The 18,498-nt window shown below is 35.7% G+C and overlaps 1 protein-coding gene across 2 annotated transcripts; it reads left to right on the forward strand.

Annotated features, from left to right (window-relative positions):
• Positions 1 to 342: 342 nt before the first annotated feature.
• Positions 343 to 14,618, forward strand: LOC117101308. 2 transcript variants are annotated; one of them, XM_033241277.1, is made up of 9 exons: positions 344 to 693; positions 1,220 to 1,308; positions 3,666 to 3,713; positions 7,803 to 7,874; positions 8,546 to 8,611; positions 9,064 to 9,114; positions 9,928 to 10,099; positions 10,759 to 10,817; positions 12,332 to 14,617. In XM_033241277.1, the coding sequence occupies exons 1-9, from the start codon at positions 629 to 631 to the stop codon at positions 13,129 to 13,131; spliced, it is 1,422 nt and encodes a 473-aa protein (XP_033097168.1). In that variant the 5' UTR covers positions 344 to 628; the 3' UTR covers positions 13,132 to 14,617. The 2 variants fall into 2 exon arrangements, with proteins under 2 accessions (XP_033097169.1, XP_033097168.1); XM_033241278.1 differs by lacking the exon at positions 8,546 to 8,611 and having other exon boundaries at positions 343 to 693; positions 12,332 to 14,618.
• The last annotated feature ends 3,880 nt before the right edge of the window (positions 14,619 to 18,498 follow it).

The following is an 18,498-nucleotide window of genomic DNA, read 5'->3' on the forward strand; positions in this document are numbered from 1 at the left end:
GTGTCACTGTTACCCCCAAAAATTATTGAATATTACATCAAAACATCTTACAATACAGCAAGGGATTGTCCAGGACTTAACATATAATCCATTGAAAGGTTTCAATAATGAAGAATTTAAACGTAACCATGAAGTTGCTTTGCTGCTGATAAGTAGAATGAAAATGTTAGTCGTGTCATCAATGGTTGGTGAAGACCAGGAAAGGAATACCAGTATTTTACATACAACTTCGCTGACCATGAACGAATTAATATCGCGAGTACTTACTTTCATAAATAAACCACTGATAGCCTCTTCCACTATCTTGAGCCAACGGATGAAGAAATGGTCCAAGTCCCGGATGTGATTAAACTACGATCAATGGATTATGACGTATTTAATACTATATTGCAGCTATATTTGGCTTGTGTATATTTTAAGTGGTATCGAGCCATTGAAAATATATGATGGCGATCACATTGACTGTCGTTTCTGTATTTTATAAACTGTATTGAGTTCATATGTATTTTCTGAAGGGATTTGAAAGTAATTTATTGAACAATATTTTTTGAGGAGGTACGTTTTTCAACTTCTTTGAGTTAATCGATAAGGGACATACTTTGGATCTACATACCTACAAGGAAGCAACATGACGAATCCTTTTCTCCAAGCAGAGTTTCACCAATTATGCGAAAATATTGCAGTGTTAGCCAGGTTGGTAAACATTCTTTTAGCTGAAACATTTGAAAATATATTTTAATTTTGCGTCATCTGCATAGATATCAATAAAAAATATATTTATCTTATTATTATTTTATCATGCTTCGTCATATTTGAGCATTATGTTGTAGTGGTAATTATTTTCATTTGTAATATTAAAGCTACTGTTATTGTTATTATTATTGGATATTATCATTATTGCTATTATTATGTTTAGTAGTATTGATATTTATAATCATTATCATTACCGTAATTATTGTAATAATGTATGCGTTATTTTATTGGGTATTCATTTTATTACAGTACAATAATTTTTTATAGGTCAATTCTTTAATGCTTTGTGTCTCTATAGCGAAATATCTACAAGGACGTTCATCTCTATATCCTCTATTGTGATATATATTAGTGAAGTGAAAATAACTAAATTATAATTACTGCAACACTAGTTATGATTAATTAAAAATCTTAGACAGTTTATCATAATGATTCGTTATCAATAAATTATTATATCATTCATTAGTTCTACGTCAAGCCCAGAGGAGATTTTGGATTGGCAGAGGTGTGTCGACAGTTACGGTGAAACTGCGTGCAAAAATTGTTATGATACTGGTATGTAGGACAATTACTCACCAATTTATTATGCTAGTAAATATTCATAATAGCACCAATGTTTATTCAGTGGTCCCCAACATGGGGTCCGCGAAAAATAATCGGGGTCCGCCAAGTCAAAAGGGTCTGCAGGAAGTCCTCGAAAAATGTGAGGGTCCACGAAAAATGTTGGGGTCCGCTAGATTTTTGAACTAATTGTACATGACTCAATTCTTTTGTTTTCCTTTGTATTACAACAGGGTGATAAACATCTTACTGCTGGTGCTTAACGATATCAATAATGAAATACCTGTGACATAAGCATAACTGTCTGTCTCTTATACACATCTAGATGTGTATAAGAGACAGTATATATGCTTTATGAAAATATTAGTATAGGAGAGCCACTTGATAGTGGCAATTCAAACAACTTGTTTGTATGTTTTGTCTTGTATTGCTTTTATTTGGATTCTGGATAAAAAGCCAGGAGGGTAGCTGCCTAAAATTTACAAGATTAAAAATAAATGATGGACAAAAAAATTAAATTACATGAAAATTTTGAGTCTGACAATGCCATTTCCGGCCATCTAGTAGTACCTAAACATACAAATGTTGTACCGCATCCCAATCACAGTAGGACTAAGTGGTATTGACCACTATCTGTAGAATTGACTTTCTGACCACTCCCCCCCCCCCTCTATTTCAAATTCTAGCATCCGCCATTGTTTAATGTGCTACGTTTGTGGCGAATCATCTTCTATCTATAATCTTATTAGTAGAATATCAACCATGAGTCGCTATAAATTTTACAAAATTAAAAGTAATTGGGGAATAAAAGGAAATCACTTTAAAATTTTGAGTCTGGCAGTGCCATTTCCAGCCATCATGGGGATCCGTGAGGACTTTTGACACCGCTCGGGGTCTACGAATGCAAAAAGGTTGAGAAACACTCCAATAGTAAGGTAAATCGTTGGACAACCCTATGTAGTGGAGGATCATGATTTTTATTTGCCGGGTGGCAATCGAGTGGCAGCTTTGGGCATATGTTCCGGACATATGTTCGAAAGGGGTGAAAACTCAGGGGCGGATCCAGAAATGTCCAAAAGGGGGGCCGAAAAGGGGCCGAAATTTGGGCCCATTGAGACCACACTGTCGTAGGGGGTCCGGGGCATGCCCCCGCGAAATTTTTGTGTTCTAGACGCCCGAACATAACATTTGAGGCATTCTGGGCTATCATTTTTTTCTTTTTCTCTCTTTTTTTTTACCTCCCAAAAGGTGGGGGGGGGGGTGCCGGGGCCGGGCCGCCCCACCTAAATCCGCCCCTGAAACTATAATCGAGTGAAGAAGGTTTTCAGGTGTTCCCTTACATAATGTAGGATACAGAGGCTCCCCCACCCCCTTGAACCCTCGGAGTCACTTAGTCATTTATTCTCATATCTAAATGATTTAACTTAGCTAGTTATTTTTGGCTGATGTCGGGTGGAAGTCAGGGACGGTACCGGGATGGTGTCACTCCTGGATCCACCATATTGCCATTGCGCGTTACATCAGAACACGTTCTAAACGGGACCAACGGCCGTAATACCACATGGATAGCCGTTTGAAGCTCTAGTTAACCAGCACAATTGTTTTCTTTCACAAATTAAAGAGAACTGAATATTTATCGTCTCTGGGTCTATTATTTAACTACGATGTTCTTGTCAACATTCAAGGAAAACATGCATATTCATGAAAAAAGTACAGTAACACCTTCTTTAGGATGTTTAGAATAACAAAGTTAGTCTAAATATACACGCTTTCGTGTCAGGTGAATCCTGATGAAAAGAAACTAGATCAAGCTAGCGTTTTGACAGTGCTACTATACTTATTTCAATTGTATTTCATGCTACTGACTAATACAGCTCCAACTTTTTCATACATGATCATGTTTACTCTCATTAACATTAATGACGCATCGAAATCAATGCCATAAAGTGGATGAAATCACTTTGACGATTATCGTAAGTCGGTCAAGTACTAAGGGTGCGAATCTGGGTTACCGCACGATCTGTCATCGTTTTGCTAGATGGTACGCCCACATAATGAAAATATGAACATCGTGAGCTAGCGATCCTGTGATTGGTCACGGTGTAGCGCGTACCCTCATTTTTTAGACACACTTCTCCCGAGAATGTATCGTACTTGCGACACACAATACAAGTCGGAACAGAGAAATTTCTCTTTGAACTAACATACCGTACTATTCACACGTAATCTAAATGAGAATGACGTTTGGAATTGATGTATAGTTCTAAATACCATTATTTTTGAAAAAAATAATGAATTATATTATTATGAATATCTATAATTTATTATTCTTATTAATTATCTGCGAATAGGTAAGAGTGCACAGCAACCACCAACGACTAAAAGAAGTAGTACAACAGGTAAGTCCACACGTTCATCATCATCATCATCATCACCATCATCATCATCATCATCATCAACATCATCATCATCATCATCATCATCATCATCATCATCACTATTATCATTATTATTATTATTATTATTATTATTATTATTATTATTATTATCATATAATTTACGTATTATATATCAATGCCTATATATATTATTTATTAAAAATCACTTCTATCCAATAAAGATATAAAACACATCATAACAATTGATAAAAGGAAAACATTTAGAAAACTTCCTAAGATAACATTATTAAAGTAAAAGACAAGGGAGGAGGATTAATGGTCAATGATTAACACTAATTGTGTTTTTTATAATTATGATGGGCGAAATTATAATTTTTACAGAAATGGAATATTTCCGTACGTTCGTAATTCGGCCAAATTCAACAGAAAATGCCAACTGCTTTAATCTAAATTTAGTTTAGATTATATTATATTAAGTATACTGTACTGTATATTAGTTACACTGTATATTAATTATACTGTATATTTATCACGCCTCGTTGAATAGAACATCCAATCTCCACGTGGAAGATTGGATGTTCTATTCTATTCAACTCGGCTACGCCTCGTTGAATAGAATAAAATAATAATAATATAATAATTGTTAATTTATATAGCGCATAATGTAAAATACCTCTGTGCGCTTTACAGCATGGAGTGGGATAAATTGTTAAAAGTTTCACAAAAAAAAAAAATGGATAACAGTAATGAAACAACAATAAATATAAATATACAATTACTTTTTTAATAAATAATTTGAAAATACAGAATTTTATTTACTTAATTTTTAAATCTATCTAATTGTTAAATGTTTATTTTCTGTCTTATTACCTTACTTACCTTTTATTCTTTTTTTTCTCCATGTCTTTTTTTCCCTTTCCCTTTATTTTCTTTCATACATACGACCTGTCTCTTTTCCTTTCCTTCCATGTAATTTATTTCTTTACCTTTTCTTCCCCTACCCCTTTTTCCTCCCTTACCCCCTTTTCCTCCTTTCATTTTCTCCCTCTTTTCATGTTTTCCCTTTGCTTTTCCTTTTCTTACCTTATATTTTCTTATTCTTTCCTTTCCACAATGCTTATTTCTTTCCTTTCTCGTTCTTTACCATTTCCTTTATTTTTCTTTCTTTAAATTCATTCAACAGCACCGTTGATTGTATCTAATTAACTTGCTGTTATAATCCAAATCCACGTGGACTGAGCGAGATGTACAACTACCGGCGGTGCCCAAAATAATTTCTTTTCTACTTAGTTTCGATTAAACAACTTGTTTGATCGAATTTACTACACGAAATTTAATAAGCTGGGTATGCATAACATTGCATACTAACGCTAACTGAATGGCTCGCAAAAGTAACAAAAAAAAATTAAAAGCAGTTTGCCAAACAATCCGTTGATCTGATAAGTCAATATTAGGGTAGTCGCCACTACGTCAATATCACAACGTCGATTTAGCCAGTACGTTTTGTGAGCATGCGCAGATGTCTGTTACGCTCTATTAGTTGGTAGTAGACTGGCCGCGTAATAATAATAATAATAATAATAATAATAATAATAATGATAACTTTATTGTTTCTCTTTTGTAACAGAGGCACAATCGCTAAAGAGATGTGCAACAATTATTCACAATATAAGAGTAATAATAACATATGTACATTATTTTGTCAAAACGAAAATTGCCTAATAGCCATGAAGGGGAATTTCCAGGTTATACCTTTGTATAGGTAATCTTACAATATTTTCATGTTTTTTAGTTGACTAAAATATATAAAGTGATGAATATGACATCCTAAAGTGATAAATAACAATAATATAAAGACATTATTATTCTGTAGGCCTTACAACATACGTTTATTAAGTGTTAAATATAGATATTGGGTCAAAGGTCACCACAAGTAGAACTTAAGCCTAATTTTTTAGAGAATCTTTCGATCTACCATATGGAGTCTCCTACCATGGAGTCTCCGTACGTAAAATCCAAAACGGAGGTTCTACTTTTAATATACAGTTACACATTGATCACTACATGGTGTTGAATTAGCAAAAACAATATATTTGCAAATCTCATTCACTAAGGACTTAGTTATAATATTTGTAGCTGAGAAATAGTATAATCTCAACTAAATTTAGATTTAAGCAGTGGCATTTGCTGTTCATCAAAACTGCAATTTAATCATGAATATTTAGTAGTAAATCTTGAAAATTCATGATTGTATGTTAGTTCAGTTGCACAAAAATACCTACTGTTTTAATCTAAATTTAGTTTAGATTATAGTATTTCTCAGCTACAATTATTATACTTAATTGCTTAATGACAGAGATTTGCAAATATATTGTTTTTTTCTAATTCAACACCAGGTAGTGATCATTGTGTATAAATGCATATATAAAAATAATTAAAAAAGCAACTTGTTTCAGTGGTCCGGAGTAACAGTAGTTTGATTGCCAATAATCTCTGAAGCGTGCGGCTTAAAGAATAAGTCCATTTTGAAATATTTATCAATCCTCAAATTCTGTTGCGTTCTTCGACCACTTTTTTCAACAAGGTTTAGCATAATTACGCTTCTTGGCATAATATAATTTAGACCCGTTTAGCATAATCTTGCATTATTTTGTCCTAAGACAGGCCCGTTAGGTGGGGTTGGCAAAACCCCCGAAGCAAAGTGATTTTTGTGCTTTATGGGTCTAAATAATGCCATAAAAGCAGATATGTTTGAAAGGGTCTTTGTCTAGGTGAGTGCATTAGTTGGGTTGGTGGACTTATTTGGAAATTTGGAGGGGGGGGGGTCGCCAGGAAATTTGGAGGGGGGGGGGGTCGCCAGAAAAGAGGGGGTTTGCTAGAAAAGGGAGGTTCTCCCGAACTATAAAAACCCGAACTATAAAAACCCCACCTGGATACGGGCATGTAAGAAGTAAAATATTTTAGACGGGTCTCAACAAAAAATAATAAATAAATAAAATAACAAATATAAAATAAAAAATAAAATTTTAAAAAATGGTCGTAATTGAAACCCAGCAAAATTGGATGCCAGGTCAATTAAAATTATTATCCAAAAATCCTTGCTCTTGTGAATACCTATAATTAGTAGGCCTACCACTGATCCCATCCAAATTACTCTAAAGCATCATCAAGTCTGCATGTCTTTTTTTCCAAGGCATTGGTCCTGCACTACATGCAATATCGATATTGTAAAAATTGAGGAAAAATGTGCCTTTATATTGTTATATTGAGTAGAGTGCTGACGGAATCAGGGGTGGTACCAGTGGATTCCGAGTGGCTACAGAAATTAAGGAAAAATGTGCCTTTATATTGTTATTTTGAGTAGAGTGCTGACGGAATCAGGGGTGGTACCAATGGATTCCGAGTGGCTACAGACCCACCTGTATGTAAAATTACGTTCGATAATAATTGATGTTATTGTTCTTTGACTTATTATGATTGATAGATTAATAAATAAATACCGGTAATAAATGAATAGGATACTAAAATAGTATGGGTTATTCTACTTTTGAGGATTACCATAACCACAACCAGGGCCACCCATATAGGGTGTCTATAAAACGAAGTAATATTATTATTATTATTATTATTATTATTATTATTATTATTATTATTATTATTATTATTATTATTATTATTATTATTATTATTATCCAGAGTGTTTATCAGTAGTTATACCAATATTGTGTGGGCAATATTCCACACCGTGTTCACACTGTGTGTACAAGCAGTGTAGACCTCACTAATTCTGCCCAAATCAATAGCTACTGTAGTCAACAGTGTGAACACATACAGCCTTTTCACTGTCACACCCTATGACATTTTGCTAAGAAAATACTATTTTTAACTTAAGTTCATTAATAACAGCTGGTTCATTCACATTTTAGTGCTCCTTCGTGTTTGTGTATCAACTATTGTATAGGCCTATTTACTTCTTGAGGATTTTAAAAATTAAAAGCAATATTGAATTGATACATAATTAGATTTTATCATTTTATTGTTTATTTGTATTATTTCTGTTTACAATATCAATATCTGGTTATAATACAGATAAGAGTGGCCAATATTACCCACCTACGTCCAAAGGAACCACTACGCCAACAGCAAGAGCTACAACTCCAGGTAGGCATAGCCAATGTTTACGGTACCTCGTCATTTAACGAAAATAATTACATTAAAATAGTAATGGTGATATACGGTACTTTTATAGCGCATAAGCCCTACTACGAAATCGTCTCTGCGCTAAGAAACCACAATCAATAACAAAAACCAAAAGAAAAGGAATCAAGTTCAGAATTAAAATAAAGAGAAAAGATGGGATTTTAGGTGAAACTTTGAAGACAGTCAAAGATGGAGAGTCACACACAATATGTACATAGTTCTGGTCCCAACTCCTCGAAGAATCATAGGTTTTATATAGGTTCCATCTCCCGAACCGTAGGTCCTGCGCCTTCGGACCATCTCGGACCATAGGTCTTTGATTGCCACTAGCTCCATCGCGTGTATGCAACTTCCCAAATTCCTCAGTTTTGCCAACAAGCTTGAAGGTCGATGCGAAGCTACAAAATCTATCAAAAACAAGAAGATTCCAGGCCTTGCCAACGGGAAAAAAAAAATCGTATACGCGGGGAGACCCACTGTCCGCACGCCTTTGATATAAATCCTCTCATGGGTCAAGACTATTACTATCATCATATTACTGTAACCATCATGGACTTTACATAGTGACGTTAAACTTATAAAAAAATTTGCTTTATCAATGAATATAACATTCTTTAATTATAATATTTCAGTTGTAAAGACCTCAAAACCCTCTACCAAAACATATACCCAAAAGCCGGTCACAGCCACAAATGCAGGTAAAGTTGAACTTTCAATTCATAGAATTTTTCCCAATGCATTAGTATTCGTATGATCTTCCGGAAGACCTCCCCTTCAACCCCCTCCTCCTTACCCATAACATCAGCTGCGAAGTACTATTGTAGCGGATTTCTCATGGGGGAATAATGGAAAAGGGTTTGTCAACATAATAAGCAGACACTAATTAGATGATAAAAGGAAAGGTTAATTTTATTGAGACTATAATATAGACAGGAAAAAGAAGTACTTATTTTTAATATTAAACCAATTATTAATAATCTAAATTAAGGAAACATAATAAGCAAACACTAAGTAGATGATAAAGGGAAGATTAATTTTATTGAGACTATATTGTAGACAGGAAAAAGAAGTTATACTTATTTTTAATATTAGACCAATTAGGCCTATTAATACTTTATGTGTCCACTCTTTGGTTTATCTACGTCAACAGGTCCACCGATCAGAACTACTGAAGAGCGAGCTTTTTCGATCACCAGCACAGGTATAGTTGTTATCGTCTTCATAGTCGTTGTCATTTACATGGCTACGCGGAACACTTTAACATCCATTTTATCCAGAATCAAAGACCAGTATTAGATCTCTACGACGTATCTGCATAGGTCACGATGAAGGAAAGTATGATGAGTGTGATGATGATCATTATATGACTGAATATTTTAATAAAGTTAGTTATTCGCAGCTCTTATCACGCTGATTTACTATTACTATAAAGTGGAGTACCAAGGTAAAATATAATTTTCAGTTTAAAGCTCTCTCTCTGCTGCCCTCAAGGTTAAATTAATTTTTGTTTTGACAACACTACAACGCAACCAAGTGAAATTGACCAATGAAATGTTGTTATTATATTCATGAGCAATAGTATTATTATTATTAGTAGGCCTATTGATTGATGTTAATAAAGCGAACTGTATTCAATAATAGGGCCTACTAATGAATGCGTCATTCAGTATCAATCTCAATTTACACAACAGTATGAAATAGTGCGAAACTCATGGTAATGGAAAAATTTGTAAAATAAACTTATTTCGAGAATGTTACATTTCAGGCCCATTTGCTCAGTTTCGATGTTGTCACTGTTTTTAATATTAGCCCAAGCTGTCATTCTAAAATACATTACCAATTGCAGTTGTAGTATGGGCCTGAAATAAATGAGGTGTAGTTCTGACTCATTTGCTGGGGAATTTGAATGAATGAAAGCATGTTTCAAATCTGTTGGGTACAGTAGTAGACTTAAAACATTTTTTTCAACAAATCGGACCTAAGACCATATAATAACATTTTTTTTCTGTTACAGGAAATAAACCAAATGTTACAGGAAATAAACCAAATGGCACACAAATGACATTTGTCAACGGTGGAAATGATGGTGTAAACACATCACTCATAATCGCAGTCTCTGCGACAGCATTTTTAGCATCTGTCGTCCTGGTTATCGTATTAGTGGGACTATACAGACGACGGAAAAGGTTCGTTGAAACATAATGTATATTATATAAAGTGTATACTGAAAAATATTAATCATTCCTCTCACTTCTGCAGTGGGAAATGGGCGAGTGGGCTTCCGCCAACTGATCTATAAAAAAACCCTACAAACTCATTACGTTATTTCCTCGTGAATAGGCATAGGGCTTTACTTCCTTATATTATATTCAGCACATGCCTATATACAGGCCTATATATAAATAAATTGACTATAATGTAGATGATGATGCAATTTTGATGCTTATAGTAATATATTGAGAGTGTAGTTGAACATAATAATTAAATTTTGTTTGTTAAAAAATGCCTTCATCATGCTGACTTGCTAACACGAGTAATTATGTCACCGAGTGCCGTGTCAGCACCCAAAAATGTCCCTATTGAAAAAAACGTGACATTCAGTCAGACTCTCTGCCACCCGTCACCTTTCATCAAAAGGTGATTTATGATGAAATAAACGTACTGTACATTCAGTCCTAGATCTTCGTCGCCCCCTGACTCCCAAAATCAATTGTTTGCTGGACACCAAGATGCCTCGAATGCCCCCTCCACCACCCGTCAAAGTGACCTGGTCTTCTAATACTACCTTTAAGATTTAAGGCGATATAAAATACATGTTCTAATTTTGGTATAAACTTGATTTCAGATCAATCGATGACGGTAGTAACAGAAAAATGACGAAAACAACATTTGGTGTGGCCAACAGTAAGAGAATATAATACATTTTATGTTAATAGTACATGGGCACATAACGAAGATGGGAGTTACAAGGACGAAACACAATTAACGTGTAACGCACAGAATGATTTCAAATGAGATCCGATTAGGCCTATTGTTAAATACTGATGCCTACGTGTCTCAGAGAAGAAAAACACGCATGCCCTCCACACCCCCACGCTGTCTAATCATGATGAGTGGTTTAAAGCTCTGTCCAAAAACTGTTGTATCAAGGGTGGATCCATAAATTTTCTGACGGGGGCCCAATGAGTAGTCTACACCCACCTCAGCTTCACCATGAATATTATTTTTATCTACACTTTTTTTTATATTTTGGCAAATGTAGGAGTCCTGACCGACTGGTACCCCACACATTATGCTGGTATCAACAAAGCCCTTTTGAATGAGGGTGCTATATAGAGCGAGGACCCTATGGGAGGGGCACCGAAGGGGCCCCTAAGGGTCGGTAGCCGCACGAGAGTACCTAGGCGTTAATGCCATGATCATGGATAGCTGTTCTAGCTTGGTCTACATTCCGTAATAATGGCTAAAAAATTCTGTCTTATGTCTCCATCTTTTGGCCTTTTAGACATCCTGATTTATTAGATCGTTTCAAAAATCGGCGTCGGGGATATAACGTTGTGTTCGTCGTCAATCAGTAGAAAATTCAAAATTAGTGAGTGGTAAAATAATCGAGCTCTCCTTTCGCCCACTGCTTGATCCGCCACTGAACTTATGTGTACACTTCATTTTTTTCCTCTTTCCTCAATTTTGTCTGCCTTTTTTTTTTCGGCTGCCCACTAGATCCGCCCCTGTGTATGCCCATATATAGTCATAATGTGCCTATATATGGTCATGATTTTATGCCATAATGATCATATTTAGGTATCTCACACGTTTTTGTCAAATAAAATTTGATAATCATCAATACAATCAATACAATCAATACAATCGTTGAATGACAAATAATAAAGAAGATTCAATATAGGAGACAGTGGTCTGGAGCCAGAAATTTGCCGACAAGGGGTCCGACGTGTCCGACGGAGGGGTCTGAACCACGGTGACGAAGAAGCCTCGATCAACGGCCAGGAATTTAAAAATAAATCCCTGTTAGGGTTAATGGGGAGCTTTTTTATGGCTTAATTTGGTCCTAAATATGCTTTTAGACCACAATATTAGGGATTGGCAATGAAAATAGCGTTATTTGGATAGGTAAATTATTATCTTTTTAATATTTTAGTCCGACGACCTAGTCGTTTGTCGAATGATAGGGTAGGGGGGGGGGGGGTCCAGGCCTGTCCGACGGGTGGGAAAATTGGCGCAACCACTGACAGTTTATTCAAAATAATGATGCATAATTATGACTCTAAGGTTGAAATTGGAACACAAAAATTGCATGTTTTTGCTTGCCTACTGTACCACCTAAGGTCTGTTATAGGCCTATGTGCTTTTCTGATCAATCATGTGTATATTAATATTAATATCACGTTTTACGTCATCAGGTGCTACGTTGCAGAGTCAAGCTGATAGTGCATATTCTACTTACATACCATATTCTCAACAAGGTACTTTACCGGCAATTCCCGTCAATCCCGAAACGGGGTACACTTACTATCTCTCCGATTACCAACGTCCGTACACAAGTCTACTACACAATAATAAACACAAACTAACAGACAACAGTCCAGAGTATGCTGTCCCGACACCAAAGCATGACCGTAATAGATTCTACGAAACGCCGGCCGATGACGACAACGCGAAAACTCGACGAGATATTCAAAGTCAGGCCTCAACCAGTGACGGATACGCGTATCCAGATTTGACCAAACCTGGGAATGGTTGGCCAGCGGTAGTTGGTCGCCCACCGGGTCCTTATTATCATACAATATATGCATCATCGTCAGAATACGATGCCACAGAAGTTGACAATGTCAGTGCCAGAAGCTATCCTGAGAGTAAGGTTAAGGAAAGTACTTTCAGATCACAAAATGATGTCACGAACCCATCAAAGACCAGTCAGAGAGTGGAGTCGATCAGCATGTTGGGAGACTCAGCAGACTATCAAGATGTTGAGGAGCAGTTTGGGACGCGCTACCTCTTACCACATCAATTTCTGCAACCTGGATCGTCTCTGGACAGAGAAGCAGCGGCTCACCTGGACAGAGACATAGGTTTATCGGCTACCAATATGGACAGTGCAACTACCCTGGACATAGACGCTGCAGACTATCCAAACGAAGAAACGATTATCGACAACGAATCCGAATATCAAGATCCTGAAATGGCATTTCGAACAGAATGAAGGTGAAGCGTTGTCATCGTCCATTTTATTAATGACAACGCTCATCTTTACAGGGGTTGACGCAAATCAATTTTCAGTCTGTAATTTTTTGTTCACTCCAGAGCATTTAGACGCGATGCAAACAAGTAACGCATTCTTGCGTTTGCAACTCGTCTAAATCAGTACCGTAGAGTAACGATGGGGCCAGGGCCCTGTGGCTTTCTGAAACTGGGTGTTCTTTTTGGGTCCCGGTCGCCAATTCTATCGTGGAATTTTCAATGTGCTCGTTTTTTAATCATTGCTCGTTTTTTAATTATGTTAACATTGTTATTCTAAATGTTTTAACGACGAAAAAATGATATAAATTTGAAATAAATTGGCCGAAGTTGGAGTCTATGCGGTACTATACCTCACACAGACATAAAATGTGAATATAATTTTCTGTTTACCTCCATTTAAAAATATTTAGGAAAATTTAGTAGGGCCCCGGGCCGGTAGGACTCCCTCTTTGTTCTACCACTGCATATAATATGATATAATTATGTACTATAGTTGATTTCAGAGACACATTATGCTGTTGCCTTGGTGGGGCTGAGTTTAAGACAATTTATGATTATGGCACGTCTACATAGCCAGAAAGGGCACTCACAGACTTAAAATTGTGAATATAATTTTCTTTTATCTCCATTTTACAATTCGTTAACAAATTTGGTGGGGTCACTTGCCAACAGGATCCCCGCCCATTAATCCACCACTGGATATAATATATACAATACAGTCAATTTCAGAGACACATTATGGTGTTATGTATCAACAAAGTCTTTTTTGGCCAGGCTGCTAGACCGAAGAATCTATGGTTGGGTCCCATCGGGGCTACGAGGGGTCGGGGTCCCTGCATGTTGCCGCATGAGAGCGCATAAGTGTTACGCCACTGGTCTAAAAACAGTTCCACTGACCGCTGAACTACCAACTTTTTACTGAAAGACGATGTTGTTATATAACAGTAACGTCACTTTAGGCGATCATTATTTGATCTGTGGTTCAATGAAATATTACAAGGAGTTACTACAATTATAACAATATCATGAAGTCAACGCAACAGCAAATGACGTGTGCAAGGTATAATGTACATGTTGATAAATAAGGTTCATTGACTGGCATATATAATGGGCTATATTATTCATTCAGGCACTAATAGAGGCTAACAAAACACCTTATATACCGTATATGGTCTCGTGTTTTCTAACGGTATGATTCTCGCCTTGATAGCGAGAGACTGCAGATTCGAATCCCGATAGAGACACTTTTTATTAAACAACTTGAATGCAGGCTTGATATAAATATAACATCTTATGTTCCTATTCGATCACTATTATTATTATAGTTGATCTATTTGTTTATAAATTTATGTAAACTGAACTAAAATACGAATATGAATACGAATTTCCATGACTACTTTTGTCCATATACGTTTTATTTGTACAGCGATAACACATACACAGTTACATATTTGATTGAGTTATAATATAATACCGACGATATAAGATAAACACTGATAAAGTACTGTATTTTTTTTGTTGGCGCATATCGACTGCTGTATTATGCGCCTTATAAATCCATTGATTGATTGACTGATTATTTACCACTAAAATTTTGCGTTCAACTGACATATCTCCACAATATAAAAAATAAAACATATTTTTCCATTACTGCCTCTGAATATATTTTGAATTTATTATAATTATGATTTATGATGTCTTATTAGAAATGTTTGGTTCATGTGTTCACTGACTCCTGGGTAAAACATGGTATAAATATTTGTGGTAGCATTGTGGTAATGGCTGCATGATTCTACATAGCAAGAAATGGCACTCACACACTTAAAATTGTGAATATAATTTTCTTTTATCTGCATTTTACAATTTGTTGACAAATTTGGTGGGGTCCCTTGCCAACAGGGCTCCCTCCCTTTAATCCGCCACTGGATATAATATAATATGTACCCTACATTCGTTTTCAGAGACACATTATGGTGTTATGTATCAACAAGGACCTTTTTGGCCAGGGTGATAGATTAGGAAACCTATGGTTGGGGTCCCTTCGGGGCCCTGAGGAGGTCGGGGTCCCTGCAGTTTTCCGAATGAGAGCGCATAGGTTACGCCAATTGTCTAAATACTCTAAGTTAACCAATCCTACTGATCACTGAACTACCAACTTTTTACTGAAAGACGATGTTGTTATATACCAATGACGTCACTTTAGGCGATCATTATTTGAGCTGTGGTTCAATGAAATATTATCAGAGGTTACTACGCACCAACGCAACAGCAAATGACGTATGTGTATAATGTACATGTTGATAATGTGTATACAAACGGGTCACATGTCCAAATAAGGTTCATTGATTGGCATATTATAATGTAGTATAGGCTTATTATTCATTCAGGCACTAAATAGAGGCTACAAAACACTTGGTGTTAGACTTGCGCTTATATATCGTACCGGTATATGGTCTTCGTGTGGGCTAACGGAATGATTCTCGCCTTGATAGCGAGAGACTGCAGTACACTATAGGAAAATTATTATACGATTGACTTATAATTTATATTATAAGTCAATCGTGACGTCATCACTGGAACTCCCAATGTAATTTGCCTATCCACCACAGTTCACTAATTTTTCTATTAATAGTGGACGCTTGGCTTGATATTTTTTAGGTTTGTGTGCAAAAAAAAATCCTAATTTTTTGTCACGGCAAAGATATCGGGCACCTTGATAATTCATTGAATCAATGGACCATCATAAACACAACAAACTGAACGCCCTCATGAAATGTTTTCAAGCATTAAATCTAACCTTTAATTTTTCTATAGTGTACTATGCGGAGCTCTACAATTGCTTATTATAAGTCAATCGTGACGTCATCACTGCAACTAATGTTATTTGCCTATTCCCCACCGTCCACTAATTTTTTAATTAGTGGACGCTTGGCTTGATTTTTTTTTTAGGTTCGTGTGCAAAAAGAAATTGCTGATTTTTCTTCACCGCGAAGACATCGTGCACCGCGATAAAAATTGAATTGTAATTGAAAATTTAAACTTTCGTAAAACAAGCTTTAATTAGAACCCGAAGAAAGTTACTTCAAATTCAATATTAAGTATGAACAATTAAGGAATTCATTGAATCAAAAGACCCTCATAAACACAATAAACTGAACATTTAATAGGAATATTTTAGATCTATTTTAAAGACTCTAAGAACAATTTTAGATGTAGGTCTACAGCCAGGCCGCACAAGCCTACTACTAGGCCTTAGCCTAGCCTAGTTATGAAATCATTGCACGATTTACCTGTCTGCATACACCGACCAAAAAGGACGTTAGCGACAACAATTAAAACAACAATTTATAATGATTTAATGATGGTTTCTGCCTAAGAAATGCCCTAAATCGTAAATTTTGAAAGCTGATTTCTCAAAGTTGTTTAAACAGCTGCATGTTTAAACTGTAACTTTATAACGAAATGTCGGGTTTAAATGATTCCTTTACAATTTCATAGCTCTCATTTTACTTTTTAATTCTGTAATAATAACTAACATTCTATTTTTTGCTACATATAGATACAGGGTTATTTGATATGGTACATCTGTTAAATTGACAAGGAAAGTATTTTCAGGCTTTTGTTTTAAAAGAAAGATCTTATGTAAATAACTATGCAATTTGAATATTAAATTATATGTTTCGGATTTATAAGCTCAATGCAGAGTAGTATATCTTTAAACAAACAGCTTGTGTTCATTGTTTTTTTTGTGTTTTTTTTTTTTGGAATTTAGCCATGTTATGACTTGGAAATCCCATCTTCCTAAAATGGATTACATGCCAAAAACTTAGGAAATATATGCATTTTGTGGAAGTTATTAATCGATAACAAAATGCATCATTGATGATGTGTGGTAATTATACAAATCTAACCTAAGTATAATAATTTTCCATTTACTTGGTTATTTGTTCATACTTAATATTGAATTTGAAGTAGCTTTCTTCGAGTTCTCATTAAGCTTGTTTTACGAAAGAAATTTTCAATTACAATTTAATTTTTATCGCCCCGGTGCGTGATGTCTTCGCGGTGGTGACGAAAAAAATGAGGAATTTTTTTTTGCACACGAACCTAAAAAAAATCAAGCTAAGCGTCCACTAATTAAAAAAATTAGTGGAAGGTGGGGAATAGGCAAATAACATTGGGAGTTGCAGTGATGACGTCACGATTGACTTAAAACAACATTTAAATCACAAAGATAATGCTCGTGAACATCCATGGCTCCTATTGCATATAGTTTTACCATGGTTTAACATTTGCACGTTAGGTGTGTGAGTCTTTGAGTAGGGGAAACCCTCTGAGATCTAAAATATGTTCAAGTCAGGCTCCGGAGGAAAAACATTTTTTGATATGTTGTACAACTGGTTTTTCTATTAAAAAGTATATTTGACAAAAAACCGGGGGGAAAGTAGTGAACCACCTGTTTTTTCCACCCAAGTCTTTAAATCTGGTTTTAACATACTTGCTCTTTTGGCCTGCGTATAAAACACTTATTTCCTAGTCGTTTTATATATATTTATATTTGGCTACATCAGATACGTAAGGTAAGTATTAACATTATATATTTCTAACTAACCTAAAAAACGGAAATTCCCGACGCGATAGAATCAGTCGAATATTGAAAAATAGAGCACCATTTTGCATCTAAGACATCGCAATGTTTAAAAGAGGAGGGTACCCTCTCCCAAGACGGCATTCACATGCATACATTTTCTTCGATGTTGAAAAGTATAGCATATTCTTTCTTTTATATTTTGTTTTGTATGAGGAAACCCACAATCTAACTTTAGGTAAATTGAATCACATGACTGATGTGCAATAAAAAAAAAACAGTGACAACTACATGAGGTCATATAATGACAATGTGACCTGATTATACCAGATTGTTTACCTGCCAACTGCGGGTTACAGCATGCCAAACTCCTACTTTTCCTGTATGGCTTGTTGCAACAAGCTGACTGCCAATGAAAAATAATGAATCGACCTTCACACCCAGGTCAAATGTGCCTGAAAGAGACAACACTGATACCATAATTACCAGGGGTGGCGCCAGGATTTGCCCGACGGGGGTGGGCAGTGCCCCCGACGAGGTGTCAGATTTCCCCGACGAAAGCAAAGTGGGCTTGGATTAAAAGGCTCAAAAAGTGGTCCTGGGACGAAGCCCCCGAAAATTTCGACAATTTAGGGGTTTTGAAGGCTTATTTAATCGATTTTAGAGTCTACTAATATGTAAAAAATACATATAATATTGTTTTCTCCCTGACGAATTGTGCTTTTTCTCCCCGACGGGGGG

The sequence above is a fragment of the Anneissia japonica genome, unplaced genomic scaffold (genome assembly GCF_011630105.1).
Source record: "Anneissia japonica isolate Jap-2015-1 unplaced genomic scaffold, ASM1163010v1 scaffold3709_len703521_cov189, whole genome shotgun sequence".
NCBI classification, from domain to species: Eukaryota; Metazoa; Echinodermata; class Crinoidea; order Comatulida; family Comatulidae; genus Anneissia; species Anneissia japonica.